This window comes from Barbus barbus (assembly GCF_936440315.1).
Source record: "Barbus barbus genome assembly, chromosome: 7".
NCBI lineage: Eukaryota > Metazoa > Chordata > Actinopteri > Cypriniformes > Cyprinidae > Barbus > Barbus barbus.
The window spans coordinates 12,764,216-12,783,754 of NC_136735.1; the positions used below are offsets into that span (position 1 = coordinate 12,764,216).

Below are 19,539 nucleotides of genomic sequence, written 5' to 3' on the forward strand. Positions count from 1 at the left end.
TCAACATGAAAATGCATTCCCAGTCCATTTCACTTCCCTAAAGTTTCTAAGTGAAATGTAATATTCAACAAGGGAAAAAAATCTAAAAACTGTTGTATATTAATTGGTTATTAGTTATTTTCTTTGTCTGTGTGGCCTAGGTGACGTCACTCGAAAAATCTGTTTATTATATTACATTTTAATTAAATATTATGAAGTTTTTATTCGATTGGAGTAACATGCACTAATTAATTGTGCACAAGAAGATGTGTGTTGAAGAGCACAACGGTCAAAGTAAACAGGGTTTGGATTCCATGTTGACTTAAGCAGGAGTTTAAAAAAATACATCTTTAATTTGATCCACTGAGGAAGGCATTTTAAACTGTGTGTGTGTGTGTTGTAGCTGAGGAAGATGAGGATAAAGAGGATGATTTCCGAGCTCCTCTTTATAAGACTGTGGAGATTCGAGGCATTCAAGTGCGGATGAAGTGGTGCTCCACCTGCCGTTTCTACAGACCCCCGCGTTGCTCACACTGCTCTGTGTGCGACAACTGTGTGGAGGTAAACACACACACACACTCACAACTTATTCCAGTCATTGTTCAGCTGTGACTCCACTATTGTGCATTGACGAAACAAATAACATTACAATATATAGCAATTCCATAACATTTGCAGTTCTTGTTTCTTTTTTTCTAAGGGTAAATCTTTGTCATTAATCAGTCTATCCGCTCTTTCTCTAACTAATGCTTTGCAGACTAGACTGATCGATTCATGTCATTTACTTAGAGAAGTGTGCTTGCTTTGGACAACCTTAAGCTTTTCTCTCTCTTTCATAATTATGATTTACACACACACGCAACTTGCCTCTTCTCTCCTTGCAGGATTTTGATCATCACTGTCCGTGGGTCAACAACTGTATCGGCCGGAGGAATTACCGTTACTTCTTTCTGTTCCTGCTCTCTTTGACTGTTCACATAATGGGCGTGTTTGGTTTTGGCCTGCTTTTCATTCTCTACCACACCCAGCAGCTGGACAGAGTGCATTCGGCTGTCACGTATCCTCAAACATTTGTTTCAAATATATGTGTGCTCACACCAACATTTTTGGGCCAAAATTCAGACTGTGCAACGGTGTCTTTGAGTGAGAGCTGAACTTGAGAGCTGATTTGTATTATGTTTGTATTACTTACTGTTTCCTCCTTGACACTTTATCAGTATGACTGTCATGTGTGTCGCTGGGCTTTTCTTCATCCCAGTGGCAGGTCTTACTGGTTTCCATGTCGTTCTGGTGGCAAGAGGCAGGACCACCAATGAGCAGGTTGTCACATGTGCAATCATAATCTTCTGTTGTCATGTTTGTTTTCCTGTCAATAACCATGTTGTTGGTTGTGGTGAACTGGGATTAAAATCCCTATTAAGTAGTTTGTGCCATGACCTTCTTTCAGCCCTCCTTCAGATTGTAATCTCATTTTAATCCTCTTCCCAAACCAGTTTCTGCCCATCTCTCCTCCTCTGTGTTGACCACATGTGCACACTTTTGTATCTTATTGTTTCACTATTCTTCCTTACCGCCTCATTCCATCTCTTTTTTATTATTTTTAAATGTTTTATGACAAATAATTAATAAAGTAACTACTAAAGTTATTGTTTTAACAGTCAACTCTGTGTTTGTAGGTAACGGGGAAGTTCAGGGGAGGCGTGAACCCCTTCACAAACGGCTGCTTGAGGAACGTCTCACACGTTCTGTGCAGCTCACAGGCACCCAGGTATGTTATCCCCTGCATTCATAACTTTGACATAAATGTTGTGTTTTCTTATTGAGGTTTTAACACCGTGTTGTATTCTGATCTCTCAGGTATCTGGGTAGAAAGAGGAAGGCTCAGACAGTGTCAGTTCAGCCTCCTTTCCTCCGACCGCAGTTTACTGAGGCTCAGCTGGCAGCCAAGGTGCTCGACAACGGAATCCAAGGAGACCTTCATCGGGTAAGGAAATAAAGCCTTTTTACTAATTTTCTTCAGTGCTCTCAAGGCTTCTCTCCATCCTTCTCTTTTTGGAAGAACAGGCTCTCAGCTGTTATGAAATATAGTTTTCTTTGTATTTTCCAGGCCAGAGAAAGCCAAGGATATTAATGAAATTGTAGATAGTACTCTTGAATTTTTGTGTGCAAGTTGTTCCTTAGAGTCTGTTCTTTCTAATAAATTGTTCAGTGATTCACAAATTGTTCTTAATGAGTCATTATGAAGTCAGTCTGAATTTGAGTGATTTATGAAAACCTTATCTGGCAATTCATGACTTAAAATGTTTGAATGAGGCCATGAGCATTACCTCTGTCACTGAGGTGCAGATGTTCCTGTCAGAGCCAAAATCCCTAGGTCAGAGAGTGCGTTAGACTATTTTGCAAGCAACTGGCTCCAATTCCCCTTTCTGGCAGACGAAGCTCAAAAAATATCTGTTTGTGCCATTTACCATCTGATTGAGGATGGCTGACAGACAGGCTTTTAAACTCAAAAATATTTCTTATTCCATAATGAAAGGTTGTGCTCTGAAATGATTTATGTTCTTTAAGAATACATGAACTTTCTATCAGTTTTGAGCACTTCATTACGTTTTTGACATTTTTCAACATTGCAACCTGGAGTTATGAGAAAAGTAGTCATGCTTTTTGGCAGTACGTGGATTTGTGCATTAATGGTTTCTAAAGTGAAAGGCTCAGCTTATAGCATGCTGAGTTATAAGCACTGATAGTGAGAGGGAGGAAGGAGAGGTACAGTGTGGCAGAGAGAGCTGCTTGATAAATGTGCACCACTGTGCAGAAATGGAAGGAAGGAACTGATTATTGGAAATTCTCTTTTCCTCCATTATCTTCAGAAGTCCCGGTCTTATCCCTCTGATAAGGTTGCTGAATCTTTTGGCATCCTCTGCCCTTGATACCATTGCCCTAGTTCAAATTATAGGTGTCTGCTGTAACCAATTACTCATGGAAAGTTGACACATCAAATGGTCCAAAGCCTGAGAAAGAGCCTAAAGTGTTCATGTGGCCACACCCAGCAACCTGTTGGTCTGTGCCAAATAGGGTTGCATGTAGGAGTGTGCGATATGACGATTTTTGATCGAAATATCTTAATATCGTGCTGCAGTGCACATTCTGTCAGTTGCAATTCTGGTGCCTCCGGCTAAATATAATGTTCAATGTGACATACATTCACATCAAATGTTAACTCTGTAGTAGAGTTACAGTCACGGGACGCTGCACTTATACTCAGTCACATAGGTACATTTTTATGTGCTTTAACGCCTTGCCGGTTAAACATTTCATTTGCGTGCTGTTCTGACGTGCGCCTTTTCTCAGCTCATACACTTGAAATGCATGCGTTCACACACTGTCAAACAGCGCCTAATTACTTGACTAAGTTATCTTTTGCACTAATACTGTCAAAACACACAAGGTTTACATATAACCACAGCTGGTTATGTCTAAAATGACAGTAAACCGTTGAGGGAGAAGCGGATGCGTGCCTGTATATTAGATGCGTGCAGGTCTTAAGGGACAGTGCTAAACATGCTGCCGACTGTTATTAAAGGGATAGTTCACCCTAAAGTTTAATTTCTGTCATTATTTATTCACTCACACGTTGTCCCAAACCTGTATTAATTTCTTTCTTGTGCTGAATACAAAAGACATTTTGAAGAATGTGGGTAACCAACCAGTCGCCGGTCCACATTTTATAGTAGGAAAAAATATAGGCCTATGGAAGTCATTGTGGACCAGCAATTGATTGGTTTTACACATTCTTCAAAATAACATTCATGTTCAGCAGAAGAAAGAAACTTATTCAGGTTTAAAAAATTTTGAGAGTGAGTAAATGATGGTATAAAAATACACGATGACAGAACTGACAGACAGATGATAATATTCATTGAGAGAAATCATTCTCTACTCTTGACTGAAAAACTTTAATACAGTTGCTTTAATAGGAATCAATCTATATAGTTTTGCTTTCATTTTTATATTTGTTCATTAAATTTCTTGAATGCTAAATACACCTATTGTACCTGAAAATAAAGCACTGTTTGTTTTATTTGTATATTATGTGTACTTGTAATGTGTATATTTGTTCTTATTTTTTTAATAACAAAGATGAAATAAAAAGATTTTAATAATAAGATGAGATTTTAAATAACTTTTTTATAATTTATCTTCGCCTTTTTCTTTTTTTTTTTTTTACAATAGGGAAATTAGTTAGACTGTACTGCTCAGACAACTTGCAAAATAGTAAATCCAACATGACAAAGAATCGTGATAAAATCGTAATATGATAATTTTTCCATATCACCCACCCCTAGTTGCATGGTATAGGGCTTCCACGATAAAGGTTCATCTAATAATCACAATTACTTTTCTCAAATCATAGTCAGGATTATTAATTAAGGCTAATAAAGAATTCATCACATATCACCAATCAAGAGAATGCCAACTCACATGGTTTACTTGATGTCATCTAGTTTCCTGATGTATTAATGGGTACAAGAAGCTTCTCTCAAAAGCTAAAACCAGAAATAAACCGGAATCCCGATTAAAATGATTCATCACACAACCCTAGCATGGTAAACCAAAGCTAAACAAGTACTAAAAATGTATAACACAAAATATATAATTTAGCAGATTTCAGTACCTGACTAGGATAACAGTGTGCAGCTCTTAACCACAGTTTGCTGGTTCAGGCAATGTAACTTCAACAGTGTAACCATTTTTTCAGTGACTTTGGCATTGAGGAGGGAGTAGTCATGATTTGAATTAGTGTTTTTCCTATTGGACATTGTTTATGAGTCAGAACATACCTTCAGTCAGCTGTTTTGTCTATTTCTTTATTTAATTAACCACTTGTGTTTTATCCTCTCTTATGCAATCTTTCAGTCTAAGAGCAGTTTGATGGAGAGTCAGTCTGCTGACGCCGAGCCTCCACCTCCACCTAAACCAGAGCTCAGATACCCTGGGCTGTCCCGAGGACCTGCCGGACACTCTGAGGGTTAGAGCAAACTACAGTAGCATTCTGATTTTTGCCTTATTTGAGCATTTTATTTTAGTTACTGACTACATTTAAGATTTGACTTCAATTGAATAGTGTTTATTCAAGCTTTCAAAATGTAACAGCAGTGATTTGATTACAATACTTGCATGCTTTTGTAATTGGTCTTGTCTTCCTTGCATATATTTCCTTGCAAATGCCATTTATGAATTTATGAAAGTAATTCCTGATCACACCAAGAATGATAATTGTAAATTTAACTATAATGATAACTATATTAGCATCTACACCAAAGCATATTATTGTTCTGTTTATTATAAGCAGGCACTGCAGTCATCTTGTGTACCATTTTAAATGCTCAAATCTAGTGCATTAAAATCCTGAAATCTAGTGAATTTTGATTGGCTGTCAATTTTTTTTTAATTTTCTTTTTAATGTTCATCAGTTTGAAATGATATCGTACCTTTTTGTCATTATCATTCTAGTTGTGATGTGAACTTTTGTTTTTGTGGATTTAGAACGATTATTAAAACTTTATAGTTGTGGTTTTCATCTTTGGTGTGAATAGGCCTTAAAGGGATAGTTCACCCAAAAATGAAAATGATGTCATTAATAACTCGCCCTCATGTCGTTCCAAACCTGTAAGACCTGCGTTCATCTTCGGAACACAAATTAAGATATTTTTGATGCATCCCGTGAGCTCTCTGACCCTCCTATAGACAGAAATGTAATTACCACGATCAAGGTCCAGAAACGTAGCAAGGAGATCGGTAAAATAATCCATGTGACATCAGGGGTTCAACCGTAATTTTACGAAGCTACGAGAATACTTTTTACACGTAAAGAAAACGATAATGACAACTTTTGATGCCATTTTGGAGAGTATCCACTGAGCGTAAATGCAGTTCTGTGTCAGCTGCACCACACGGATTCGTTGTTTTCATTCAGATCAAAACGTAAAGAGTGTATCCGCATATCTCCTTGCTACATTTCTGGATGTTGATCGTGTTGCTTACACTGCTGTCTATGGGAGGGTCAGAGAGCTCTCAGAATGCATCAAAAATATCTTAATTTGTGTTCCAAAGATGAACGGAGGTCGTACAGGTTAAGAACGACATGAGGGTGAGCAATTAATGACAGAATTTTCATTTTTGGGTGAACTATCCCTTTAAGATTGCGATTTACCTGTTGCAGTGCTGTTGTTTCAGCTTAATTCTCTTTTACATTCCTCAAATGTGTGATCTTTCTGTTCTTTGTTTGCAGAGAGTGGTCTGTTGAATAAAGTCCCGCCCACCCCCACCATGTTCAAGTACAGGCCCACATACAGCAGCCCGGGCAAGAACCACACTGCCCTCACACATGCCTATGCCAACCAGGTAACTTTTCTCTGTTGATTTACATGTTGTTTATCCAAAGTAAAGAGGTCTTGGTGTTCATTCACAATCTATGGTGGTGATTCACAACATTTACTTTGACATCATTTACATTATTTTGCATGACTGTAATTATTTTTTCCTTTATACCACATATGTTTAAGTATTTTTTATTTTATTTTTTTTTTCTCTAACATTTTGTTCAATCCATTAAATTGTTTTTCCCCTCCAATTTGGTTGACTCAGTGGCTTTCAGTTGAACAGTATCAGTAAGTTTACACTGTACTACTTTTTCTGTGTGTCTGTGTGCGTTATTGTTTTATTATGTGCCATTGATCCTCTCCTTTCTCTCCGCATCTGTCCTTTTTCAGGGTCCATATGCATTAATTTTTAAATGCAACTTATTGTAGCTGAATTTCTATGTAATTTTCATTGTTTTATGAATCTCCCACTATTTAGTTTATCACCATAGTACTTCATATCTATAACTTGAAAAATGAAGGGTTTTGTTATATAAAGATATTGTACAAAAGAAAACCAAAAATAATAAATATAATTTGTTCCATTTGTTTAATTATACTGTAGTAGTGTTTATAAAGCCTACAGTGCATCAACACAAACTACCAATCTCCTTACAGAGTGGCTGTGCAAGACCATTTGCTGGTTGTAGCTGTGGGGGTGTGCCGGTTTTGGGTCTGTGATGCTAGATTAGGATATATTAGATTCTGAAAGACCTGAGGCCTCATGAATAAAACTTTAATGGAGTTTCCATTATGGAAGTGTGCACACAAGGTTTAGATTTAAATAATAGTATTAACACTGTAGGTCAGGGTTGGGTTTACATCTGAATTGAACAATTGTCTCCCTTTTACTAGCAATACACCAGTATGGGTTACTGTGATATGTAGAAAATGAAATATAAATATTGTGCCAATACTACACTACGGGCACAGGACTTTTTTCAGTCTGGTAGGACATATATAATGTTCAGTTTTGGTTAAATCATTTAGTAGCAAAACAAACTAGGTATTCATGAGCAGAACTATATTTTGTTCTGTGAACTAAAAAAGTACCTGCAAGTTAAATGGATGAATTATGCACAGTCACTCAGTTGGCTACAATCAAATCTACAATTTTAGGCTAAGAAGCCAAACAGGGTAAATGTCATGCTTGCTTGTAGCTTAGATTTTGTACATGAGGCCCCAAGGCTTTTTATCCCCTGCCAACAAAGACCGCAAGGCAAGAAAAGATAGATGTTGTGGTCTTTTGATTTTTAACGTTGATCATGTGATGTGGTGTGCTATACTGAAACAAATGCAAAAATGAGACTCATTCAGACTCCGGTGCTCTGCCTTCAGTGTGTCCAAGTTTGTTCCCTGCCTTTCCTAGCTTAGCCTCTCTGTCTGTCACAATGCTGGCTCTTTATTATAGCTATAGAAAAATAGCGCTTTCCGAAATCATCTGTCCCCAGTGGCCCACAAGATCCTTACCCCAAGGGTTTTGTCCTTGACATCATCCCTTTGAATTTAGCTTTCAGATTTCCTTTGAAACTTTATAAACTCTTCTGCTTGCTGTCTCTCTCTCGCTCTGTCTGTAGATGAGTCGCGGGGACAGTCTTAAAGAGTCCTCTTCCTCTCTCCTCCAGTCCAGTCAGCAGCCAGGCTATCGCTCTGAGCCCAGTCTGGATGGGCGTGAGGGGAGTGGAGGAGCGGAGCGAAGCGCGCCGGAGCGAACAGCTGGGGGTCCTGGAGCACCTCCAGGCTCAGGGATCACCGGATACTCCCTAGGAGGGCGTTCGTATCCCTCCTTCTCCGATGCCACAGTTCTCGCCGGAGGGGCCTCACGGTCCTCCAGTGTTCGCTCTTCCCACAATGCACCTCCATCCGAAGCCACCACCTCCACCAGCTACAAGAGCTTAGCCAATCAGACGCCACCGCCGGCTCCTCGGAACGGCAGTCTGTCGTACAATAGTCTGCTCACGCCATCCGAAAGCCCAGATTTTGAGTCAGCAGCACCTGAGATGTCACCAGGCCGACCGCGCACGCCTGTAGTGGGATACAGTTCACCCTTCCTGTCGGCACAGATTGCCCAGCAGCGGGAGGCGGAGCTCCACCAGCCGTCTGCCTCCAGCGCCGCCCTCCTCGCCACCCTGCAGCACTCTGGCTATCTACGTGGCTCCATCTCCTCCCAGCCCGCTCCACCTGAACGTGAGCGTGAGCGCCTGCTGCACGACTCTCAGCATCACCACCACCACCACCACCACCATCATCACCATCACCATCGGCCACCCCGCTTCTCTCGACCCCCTCTGCTCTCTGACTCGGGCCAGCCTCAGCCCTCATATCCGTACCGCACACGCTCCACTGACACGCCCCTGCCGCCCACCACTCACCCTCCACGCTCGCCGCACCCCCCGCCGCTGGGGAAGTCTCTGTCTTACTCTAGCGCTGCCGCTGCTGAGATGCAGTACCGCCTGGTCCGCAAAGCCTCGGCCTCGGTCGGGGGAGGGGGGATACAGGCGCCAAAGTGAGTACCTCCCCCTCAACCTTACGACGCTCTGCGCAGCCTGCTGCCTCCTTCCTCCTACTCTTCCTCCTCCTCCTCCCAGACTCCTGTGAGTGCATCTCTTTCACTTCTTTCTTCCTTCTGTGTTTTCCCATCAGTCTAAACTCATTCTGTCGAGGCGACTCACCAGTAATTTTATGCTTTCATCTGTGATCATCTGTTGCTTCCTGCTGCTTGAAGTCATTGTGTTGAATGTTAGTGAATCATAATTGTCAAAGTATTAAAATAGCATAAAAATCAATTATCTTTAATACATTAAATAGTCATGGGACTTTTTTAAAATATTTTTTTGGCATTTTTGCCTTTATTATTACAGAGCAGATCAGAATTGACAGGAAGCGAAGTGGGAGAGAGATGGGTGGGTGGGGGGGTCGGGAAAGGTCCTTGAGTCGAGATTCGAACTCAGGACGCCTGCGCAACGACACTGTATGTTGGTGTGCTGCCCGCAAGGCTATCGGCACTGACTAGTTGTTGTTGTTGTTGATATTTTATTTATTTAATATTACTAATGAAATGTAATGGAACACATTCACAACCATTTCATTTAAAATGCATGAATGCATAAAATTAGTAATTGCTCTGTTGTCTCATGTTCCTTAGTTGTGTCAGTGCCATATCATGATGTCATAGTAAACATGAACAGAATCAAATAAAGCGCTTGTCTATGTGGAGAGACAGGATGGAAAACCATATTTTTTAAATCTCCTGACATAATGCTGCTGCTTAAGTTGTTACCATGGTGACCTAGGTTGATAAACTGGACATTGTTTACAATAAACAGATCCATTTTAATCACTGGCCAAATGACTAAATGGATAGATCTGAGACACAGAGAAAACTTCATCACTGTGCTCATTTAGGGGTCTGAAAAGCCTGCTTTGTTTCGAGTTATTAGTCAGCTTTTTAAAAGCAACAAAATCAACCTGGCCTTCACTAAGCAGCAGACAATAAATCTTCTTTACAGGAAACACTGTTGCTTAGAATAAGGGAGAGGAAATGAAGCACATTAGACACATAAGAGCTTTATATTTTAAGTTGACGTATGCATTGTTATTTGGAAACACCAAGGGCCAAGCAACGATCCCTCATCACTAACGGTCGTTTCAGTGGCATGCTGACAGCAGAGCTGGTGGTTAGAATAAACCTGCAATGCTTCAGTGCTTAAGAGAATGTTTCCTTTCCAAATAGTGTGGCAGAGAAATTGAAATTTACTAGATTTGCCTTTCTGGCTACACTTTTTTCATTGCCTTTTTGCACTGTTTTCTGAACTGACATCTGCTCTGGGAGGCTTTTTAACTGACATCTGTATCATATCACAGGAAGTGAATTTGACATAATTATGCATCTTGTGATATATATTATTGTCAATCATCATTGTAATTCTTTCTTGTGTGTTCAGTTATTTTTTGGTTACATTATGATGCTTTTATTTAATTATTTAACTGTGGGAGTGAAACATTCATGACTACACAAAATTGCTCATTTCACACCATTTTAATGTTGAACCTATTCATTTTTCATTACACAGGCTTTTATTTGGTTTGAATGCATGCTACAGAATCATCATACTTTTACTCTAAAATACATTAGAGTTCAGAGTTTTTTTTAAATGTCTCATGCTCACCAAGTTTATTTACTCAAATGCAGTAATATGATGAAATATTGTTAGAGCGGTTTTCTATTTTAATATGTTTTAAAATGTAACTTGTTCTTGTGATGCGAAGCTGAATTTTCAGCGGTCCTTCAGAAATCATTCGAATATGCTGATTTGCTACTCAAGAAACATTTCTTATATCTTGGTTTCCTCAAAAATATTAAGCAGTACAACTGTTTTCAACATTGATAATGTGTGTTTTTTTCAGAGCTTTTATTTAAAATATAAATCATTACAAATCAATATAATTATTATTAATGTCTTTTTATGTCTTCCATCAATTTAATGACAAAACAAACTTTTGAACAGTAGTGTAAGTACTATAAAACTGTGCATTCTAATCTATATCTTTCTCTGGTTTAGGGACGAGATTCAGATGAAGTCGTATAGTCGGACAAACGGGCAGCCGAAACCTTTTTCCAGCCCCTCTCATCCTGTCAGTGTGTCCACTCGCCCAGGTCAGGCATATTCCAGTGCTGGCTCTTCTCAGAGCCCCGCCCACAAGCCTGGAGGCGGAGTGAAGAAGGTGACGGGTGTCGGAGGCACCACTTACGAGATATCAGTGTGAGGGATGCGCTGTTTTCACCAGTGTTGTCAAGAATGGAGCCCTGGACTCATTTTCTTCACAGACACAGCAGAGAAAATCCTGTTTGGCAGACATTTATTGGTGCCTACAGGAAAGATCTGAAAACTTCTGACCTCTGCTGTTATTCTTTGAAAAGGAAATAATTCTAACCAGCAGGTTTTGGTTAGATATGACATAGAGGAGGAGGAGGAGGAGCAGGGGGTCATTCAAGCCGTGACATAGTGGGACTTCAGGATTCCTCGCCAGTAAGGAGCTGGAGCGCGTAATCAGTGTGACGGCAAAGGACCGGATTGCCTTGAAAACATTTCAGTACATAACAAAAAAAGATTTTTATTCAACATAAATGTGTAACTTGTTCTGTATAGAGGAAAAAGTGATCAGTTTTGGGTTTTTTTTTTTTTTTTATCAGAGTGGAATTTTTTTTTTTTTTCAAAAGGGGACCCGTGGCATTCAGTAGCCATTTCAGACCACTGTGTTTGGCATGCGACAATGTTGCGTCTGTATCCAATCAGCACCAAGGAAGCAAAATAGTAGAAAAGACAAGGAAATGGACTAATGCATTATTTAAGTGACAGCAGCCTTTTCAAGTGCAAGTAGTGTTTTCGGAGCAATGGCCTTGGAAATTCAAGTTTTTATTTAATTTTTAAAGTGTTATTTTATATGACTTTATAAATGGCTATTGATAAGATCAAATGTTTTTTTTCTACAAAGGCTGATATATGTTCTGTATGGACTTTTATCTAATCAAATAGAGGGATAAAGAGCTGATGGCCGCTCTAGCTGGAGAGCGATCAGCCGGTAATCAAAGGGTTAATCGTAGCATAAAAATGCATTTGATATGGTGGCGCCCAATCTGTGGGGCATATTTCAAATTTTATCCTGTAAACATTGACTGGCTGCCTCTTAGATCTGTTTTTTTTTTTTTTTTTTATTATTATTATTTCGATTTATATTAATATGTGAGAGCCAAATCTCATCGGTGGCCTTGACTAGCCAGCCATTTAGGATTTAAAGCTCCCGATACCATATCAGTGCCCTCTGATTGAACAGCAGTTTGCTGTTATGATGAATCAGTGAAAGCCTTTTATTTTTAATGATTTAATTCTTACCTATTGCATTCAAGAAGATTGTGACATTGTGCAGGACTCATTTCAATCATCGTCTGTCTTGTCAGGGGTGTTGATCAACATTTAGATCAGAGCTGGCCAATCGGGACAGAATGTATTTGCTGACTTATACAAAGCCAATGAATACACTTACAGGAATATTTTGGATCAAAAATGGATTGAGGGGAGAGGGAAAGAAAAAAAAGAATGTGTACTGTATAGTTCAGTGTGAGTGAACATGGTTGTGAATGTGTATGCGTGTGTGTGTGTGTGTTTGAGCATTGGTAATAAACTCTTTATAAATCAGTTATGATTTTGACTTTAATTTCCCCTTTATGCATTGCTCCTGTTTTAATAGATAAAATCTTTAGAAAACTATACACCAAAACAACTTTTTTCTGTCCATCCATAAATATGTGAAAGCCTGTTTGTGAATGTAGTCATCAGAAAAATAGCTTGTTGCACTGGCTAATAACTAGGTGTACCTAAAAATACTGAAAATATGTGCTACTTGAGATATACAACCTTATATTGATTTGATCTTAATATATTTAAGTAATTTTATGTTTTTGGTATGTCTAAGGTTTAAGCTTCTAATTTTAGTTTTTGGTAAATTAACAGGTTTATAGCTAAAATAAAAAGTTTTAAAAAATGTATATAGATTTTATGGAATTAATGAATTTGGTGTTTAGTTATGGTTTTGAAACGACCTGTTGTGATGGATCTGTGGTTACTCTGGAATTCGTGAAGTTAGTTTTCTGAAAGGTCTACCAGGGACTGTTTTTGGTAGCGACTACACATGCTTTGTGTCATCGCTGAGAATGCTTAGACTGTTTGAACGCAAATCTCAAATGCTAATTGAGCACTTTGAGTCATTTAGATGTGCACGTTTCAGCTTATGACCAATTTGTCAAACATCTGCTTGGTTATTCTGTTAAGGCTAAATTTGGAGCAAATTTTTCAAATGCACAAGCTGAACAAAACAGGATGTGAAGAACAAAGTGTTTTATTGGAATGGCAAAAAACCTTCCGCTCAAAGCACTTAGTCATCTTTCAGACATCAATTCATTAAAGATTAGTGAAAAATCAAGACTGGTTTACTCAGTAGGGAACTAAAACAATATTGCTTTTTTGTGGGGAAATTGATGACAAGACTTCACATGAACAAACTGACAATAAAAGCTTCCAACAAGGAAAGTAACGACTGGAAAAGGTTAAAACATTTTGAACCTTCAGTTTCAATATACAGCAGTATATTCTCTCTGAAATGAAATGTGTAACTGGGTCTCAATGTCAAAGGTAACAACTGAATATTATCTTGAGATCTCACTCGTACAGATTTAGTAAATGTCCAAAATATGAACTGTTGGCATAAAAGACCCACTCTTTTTGGACCACTGAATTCAGTCTAGTAGTCAGTAACATCACAATCAAGCTACGTCTCAGAAAAGTAGTAAAAAAAACTAGAAAATAAAATACGAGTGACAATGGAATGGCAGGATTAACAATACAACAGAAAAACAACTGATATAAGGTTTGTTACCCAATGCGATGCATGTGTAACATAATAACCCCTTACTAACGATCACAATTATCAGCCACATTAGAGGTAGATGTCCAATGTTTAACTGTTCAACTTGATTAAATTAAAACAGCTGACATATCAATATCCTAAATAACAGTTGTTTGGATGTCTGTGTCCAGTATATCAATGATTATGACATTTAAAGACATATTAATATGGATTTACTATATTATTGGACCGATTTTGCACTTAATGTTATACAAAAAGAAACAATCATTCCGTTTATAACTTCATACGCTCTCTTTCTCTCTGCACACTGAACATTAGTACATTCTGCTCCAGTCTCATAGTGATTCGGTGCTCTTTAGCAGCATGCACTTTCTATTTGTCCTTCTTGCTCTCTGTGTCCATCGCGGTGATGGTCTCGGCCTCCGGTTCCTCCTCTTCAGGCACAGGGGAAAACACAGATTCGCTGGGCCTCTCAAACTTCTCTCCTTTGGTCTTACCAAGCTTCTTTGACTGGTACAACTCGTTGAGGTTAAACTCTCGAATGATGTTTTCCTAGACATACAGAGAACATAGACAGCTGAAGTGTTTGAAGGATGTTTCTGACAGTTTTTCCACTCCTGAAGGTTTTTTTTTGGATGATTAAGCCTCACCTCTGTGAAGGTCCAAGACACTGCCCGTCCCTTTTTGTCCACCTGAGGGCGCCTCATAATTTCCTTTCCTCCCTGGAAGAGCACTAGAGAGGGCAGCTGCTTTGAGAGAGGAGAGGTGCTGACCCTGTATCTGAAGGGGGGAGCAAACATTGCACATTGTCAATGTCTGTTACAATGAGCTCAGAGAAACAGTGAGACACAGCAGAGCTACTTACTTTTTGGCTACTTCACTGTAACGACCAATGTCCACTTTGCCAAATTTCAGCCCTGCACAGTTGTACCTGAGAGAGAGAAGTTAATCGTTTCTGTTCAGAACATTTAACTTCACAGAAACAGATGCTGGATGTACAGTACAAGTCAAAAGATTGAGGTCAGTACGATTTTTTTTTAATATTTTAAATTATTTTATGCTTGTCAAGGCTTCATTTATTTAGTCAAAAATACAGTAATATTAATACAACTTAAAAGAATTGTTTTCTATTTAAATACAATTTAAAATGTAACATTCCTTTGATGGCAAAGCTGAATTTTCAGCAGATTTTCAGTAACTTGACTCTTCAGAAATCATTCTAATATGCCGATTTGCTGATCAAGATTGATTTATTTACTTTTTAACACCATGCCAAGCATCAAGGCTATTATCAGGGCGATCTCAGAATAAATGGCACAAGGTATACAATTTCACAATCTAGACTAATCTAAGGTAGACTTTTCAAATCTAAAAATTCTAAAATACATTCAGGTGATACATTTTTAAATAAGTTAAACACACCTCTGAATAAAAACATTAATAAAATATGCGTCACAGTGATTTTTGTTTGGCAAGTAAAGCCTGATGATGGTTCTTCACCTTTTAATAAATGTGACCCTGGACAACAAAACCAGTCATAAGGGTCAATTTTTTGAAAGTGAGATTTATACATCTGAATAAATAAGCTTTCCATTGATGTGTGGTTTGTTAGGATTGGACAATATTTGGCTGAGATAAAACTATTTGAAAATTGGGAATCTGAGGGTGCAAAAAAATCTAAATATTGAGAAAATGGCTTTTAAAATTGCCTAAATTAAGTCCCTAGCAATGAATATTACTAATCAAAAATTAAGTTATATATTTATGGTAAGAAAAGTTCATGAAACAATACCCTAATGATTTTTGGCATAAAAGAAAAATCGATAATTTTGACCCATACAATGTATTGTTGACTACTGTTACAAATATAGCCTACCCGTGCTACTTAAGGTTTAGTGTTCCAGGGTCACAGATATATGTGTAAGTATTATGACCTAAAAGACACCTTGTAAAACAACTTGGTCATACCTAGTTTTAAAAATTAGTAAAAGATATTTTTCTTACACTAGGATTTATTTCATATAGCTTATTTTTGTGACATTCATCCCATTCAATCTGCCACATGTCATTAATATTAATAAGAGTTTATCACAGGTCTGACATCACAGAAAGGAATTTGACACTCTGAAATATTCAGGTTGAGTGCTTCTTGTTGATCAAGAAACATTTTGTATCAATATCAATTTTAAAAACAGTTGTGCTGCTTAATGATTTTGTATTATTAGTTGAAAAATATTACATTACACTGTTTTAAATGGGGTTTTTTCAGGATTCTTTGACGAATAGAAAGTTCACAAGTGAGCGCTTATTTGAAATAGAAATATTTTGTCAAGTTATCAATGTTTTACTGTCGCTTTTGATCAGGTGAATGTCTTTTCTGCATAAAAGTATAATTTTTTTCCCAAAAAAAAAAAACTTTTAAACCATAATGAAGAGCAACGTTCTTACTTCAAGGACAGATCAGCATAGACAGAGGCGAAAGACTGGCACTCTGGTGACCAGTTAGCAAAAAACTCCACAATCCAGGTCACTCGGTTATCCTTCTCCAACTCATCCTAAAAACAAAAAAAGTGAGCATCTATACTCACTAGCATAAACTGAAGAGTTTCAAGCATATATTTGAACTCAACATTCCCCTCAGGCCACTGAAGTTAAAGTTCAACTATGAATGTGGCTGAAATTTGAAAATGGCTTATTTGCAAAGAATATTGGGCTGAAATAGTAATAAGCATTTATAGCCTTTGAATTCCTGTTACTAATAAGCCAAGCACACTCAAGCTAGTTCCCTTTGATGTTTTAAGTCAGTGATTAGTATGCAATGAGACGTCCCAGAATAAAGTGTACCTATCACTGATGCTCTTCTAGTATACATCTCCCCAATCATTCTTACTCGTATTGTTCAGCTCTTTTCCTTCTTTTTCCATTCTGTACAAATGTGTTTTGAAAACCAGCAGCTCATGAAGCGTGACTGAAGTACTTGTGTCCAAAGTAAACTGGCTAATATGAACTCACTCACATCAATGGTTTTATCACTGAAGTACTTGATGTATTCAGGACCCATGTAGAGCGGAGGTTTGCAGGTCATCAGGAAAACTGCATCAATGATAAAAGAATATTAACAGCCATCATAATACATCAGTGGTATTTTTGTATAAATTATATGCTATTATAGTTTTTGTTCATATTCTTTTTAATATAAACCTGTTCATATTTCCAATTGAGACTGGTTGCAGTCTTGTGAAAGATCAAAAATACTGACCAATACACAATGTCAAGTAGAGAAGCCCCAAACGTATGTCCAGTCTGAAGAACAGAATCACATTGGCCACTTTACAAAAGAGAATGATGTTGCCCACATGCTGCTCGACGGTAACTGGGGAGCAAAAATTAAACAAAAACCACAAATTTTAATATTGCACTGCTTTGTGAAACGAAAATGCATACTCAAAGGGTTCGAGTTGAACAGCAGAGTTGGAGGAGGGGGAAAGAGAGTAACAGAAACACTGAATGACAAAGAAAACTGATTTAACATCAAACACAACGACAACCGTCACTGAGAGCACAAAGACTCACAGGTGCCTAAATGTTTAGTGTATAAACAAAACCTTCACACTCAACCTCTGCATGATGCCGATGATGACGGTTAAGAGATTATTAGCTGATGTTTAAATATCAATAAAGAATGCTATAGAGAAAATGAATTTCACAAAGACTGTTTTAAGAGGGAGAAACTCTTACTTGCTCTTCTGTTCTTCATCATGACTATAGCACTTAAAAACATCAGTATCTCCACCTCTCTCTGAAAAAAATAAAGGCTTACATTAATTTAAATGTTGCACAGTAAAGTGCATGGTAAAGACACTTAATATAAAAATAAAATGATATTTATACCACTTTATATGTATGCATGTACAGTGGGGCAAATAAGTATTTGATACACTGCCGATTTTTCAAGTTTTCCCACTTACAAAGAATGGAGAGATCTGTCATTTTCATCGTAGGTACACCTCAACTGTGAGAGACAGAATATTAAAAAAATCCAGAAAATCACCTTGTATGATTTCTGAATAAATTAATTTCCATTTTATTACATGAAATAAGTATTTAATCACCTACCAACCAGCAAGAATTCTGGCTCTCACAGACCTGTTAGCGTGTCTTTAAGAAGCCTTCCTATCCTCCACTCATTACCTGTATTAATTGCACCTGTTTGAACTCGTTACCTGTATAAAAGACACCTGTTCACACACTCAATCAATCAGACTCCAACCTCTCCACTATGGGCAAGACCAAAGAGCTGTCTAAGGACACGAGGGACAAAATTGTAGACCTGCACAAGGCTGGGATGGGCTACAGGACAATAGGCAAACAGCTTGGTGAGAAGGCAACAACTGTTGGCGCAATTATTAGAAAATGGAAGAAATTCAAGATGACTATCAATCTCTCTCGGACTGGGGCTCCATGCAAGATCTCGCCTTGTGGAGTATCAATGATCCTGAGAAAGGTGAGGGATCAGCCTGGAACTACACGGGAGGACCTGGTCAATGACCTGAAGAGAGCTGGGACCACAGTCTCAACGGTTACCATTAGTAACACAATACACCGCCATGGATTAAAATCCTGCAGTGCGCTCAAGGTCCCCCTGCTCAAGCGACAGCCCCAAAACCTGAAAGATCTGGAGAAGACCTGTATGGAGGAGTGGGCCAAAATCCCTGCTGCAGTGTGTGCAAACCTGGTCAAGAACTACAGGAAACATCTGACCTCTGTAATTGTAAACAAAGGTTTCTGTACCAAATATTAAGTTCTATTTTTCTATTGCATCAAATACTTATTTCATGCAATAAAATAGAAATTATTCAAAAATCATACAAGGTGATTTTCTGGATTTTTATTTTTTTAGATTCTGTCTCTTCACAGTTGAGGTGTACCTACGATGAAAATTACAGATCTCTCCTTGCTTTGTAAGTGGGAAAACACATGTCTGTAAATTTAAGTGCTCAGATTTACCCTGTAGTATTGTTCAGGGTTTTGGAAGCCACAATGTGTATATTTTTATAAAATATAAATGAATTCCAATGCACAACAGTGAATGGTACAGATACACCACACGTGGGACACATTGCCAGGTTTATTATTTCCACATCCATTGTTTTTATGCATGGTATTTCAAACTCTTTTACCACATTTTGAGCTTGTTTTCTTGCCAGCGACCCCCAAATTCTGCTGGCCACTGCCCAGGCCCCTTGTTACGAAGCAGGTTAACCGTGTCCGTTATCATTAATCATGTGTTGAACCCCAAAGGTCTGCTTTATACATACCCAGTCAAAATCGCATGAATTGCCATCCTCGCGCTGCGTCGAAAGATGTTCGCAGAAGCCGGCCGTTTTGCGGACAAACAGGAACGCGATAGACATAAATAACGACGCGATGTAGTATGGCTTTAGTAGCCATTTGTAAACCTGCGGCAAATGATACAGAAACGCGAAGAGAGGTGTTAATAAAGCCATTCTTTTTTATTTCTAGAAAACGAGTGCTGCAGTGATCCGAGACAGCGGAGTCCGCATCAATGCGAGACAATATTCGTCGGCAAATGAATTAAACGATTTAAAGGGACAGAGGTCACTGCGGACGAAGAAAAAATCCGCCCCGCCTCTTTAAAGCGCGCCCATTGATTGGTCGCTTTTCTGAAACGACGTCGCTTATTGGTCGTGAT

The 19,539-nt window shown here is 38.4% G+C and overlaps 2 protein-coding genes across 2 annotated transcripts in view; one reads left to right on the forward strand and one right to left on the reverse strand.

Annotated features, from left to right (window-relative positions):
• The window catches only part of LOC306872030 (palmitoyltransferase ZDHHC5-A), a 38,144-nt gene extending 25,545 nt beyond the window's left edge, over positions 1 to 12,599 (forward strand). The window contains exons 4-12 of the mRNA XM_079420360.1: positions 383 to 540; positions 864 to 1,036; positions 1,197 to 1,299; positions 1,656 to 1,747; positions 1,837 to 1,963; positions 4,897 to 5,008; positions 6,272 to 6,384; positions 7,979 to 8,907; positions 10,964 to 12,599. Of these exons, the coding sequence (XP_079276486.1) occupies positions 383 to 540; positions 864 to 1,036; positions 1,197 to 1,299; positions 1,656 to 1,747; positions 1,837 to 1,963; positions 4,897 to 5,008; positions 6,272 to 6,384; positions 7,979 to 8,907; positions 10,964 to 11,168 (2,012 nt within the window). The 3' untranslated portion in view covers positions 11,169 to 12,599. The remainder of the gene's footprint in view (positions 1 to 382; positions 541 to 863; positions 1,037 to 1,196; positions 1,300 to 1,655; positions 1,748 to 1,836; positions 1,964 to 4,896; positions 5,009 to 6,271; positions 6,385 to 7,978; positions 8,908 to 10,963) is intronic.
• A 682-nt stretch (positions 12,600 to 13,281) lies between these two features.
• On the reverse strand, positions 13,282 to 19,479 carry LOC306872045 (thioredoxin-related transmembrane protein 2-B-like). Its single transcript, XM_079420385.1, has 8 exons — positions 19,145 to 19,479; positions 17,565 to 17,625; positions 17,086 to 17,199; positions 16,843 to 16,919; positions 16,275 to 16,381; positions 14,692 to 14,757; positions 14,477 to 14,606; positions 13,282 to 14,378 (listed from the first exon to the last, which is right to left on the reverse strand). The coding sequence occupies exons 1-8, from the start codon at positions 19,331 to 19,333 to the stop codon at positions 14,199 to 14,201; spliced, it is 924 nt and encodes a 307-aa protein (XP_079276511.1). The 5' UTR covers positions 19,334 to 19,479; the 3' UTR covers positions 13,282 to 14,198.
• Between the last annotated feature and the right edge of the window lie 60 nt (positions 19,480 to 19,539).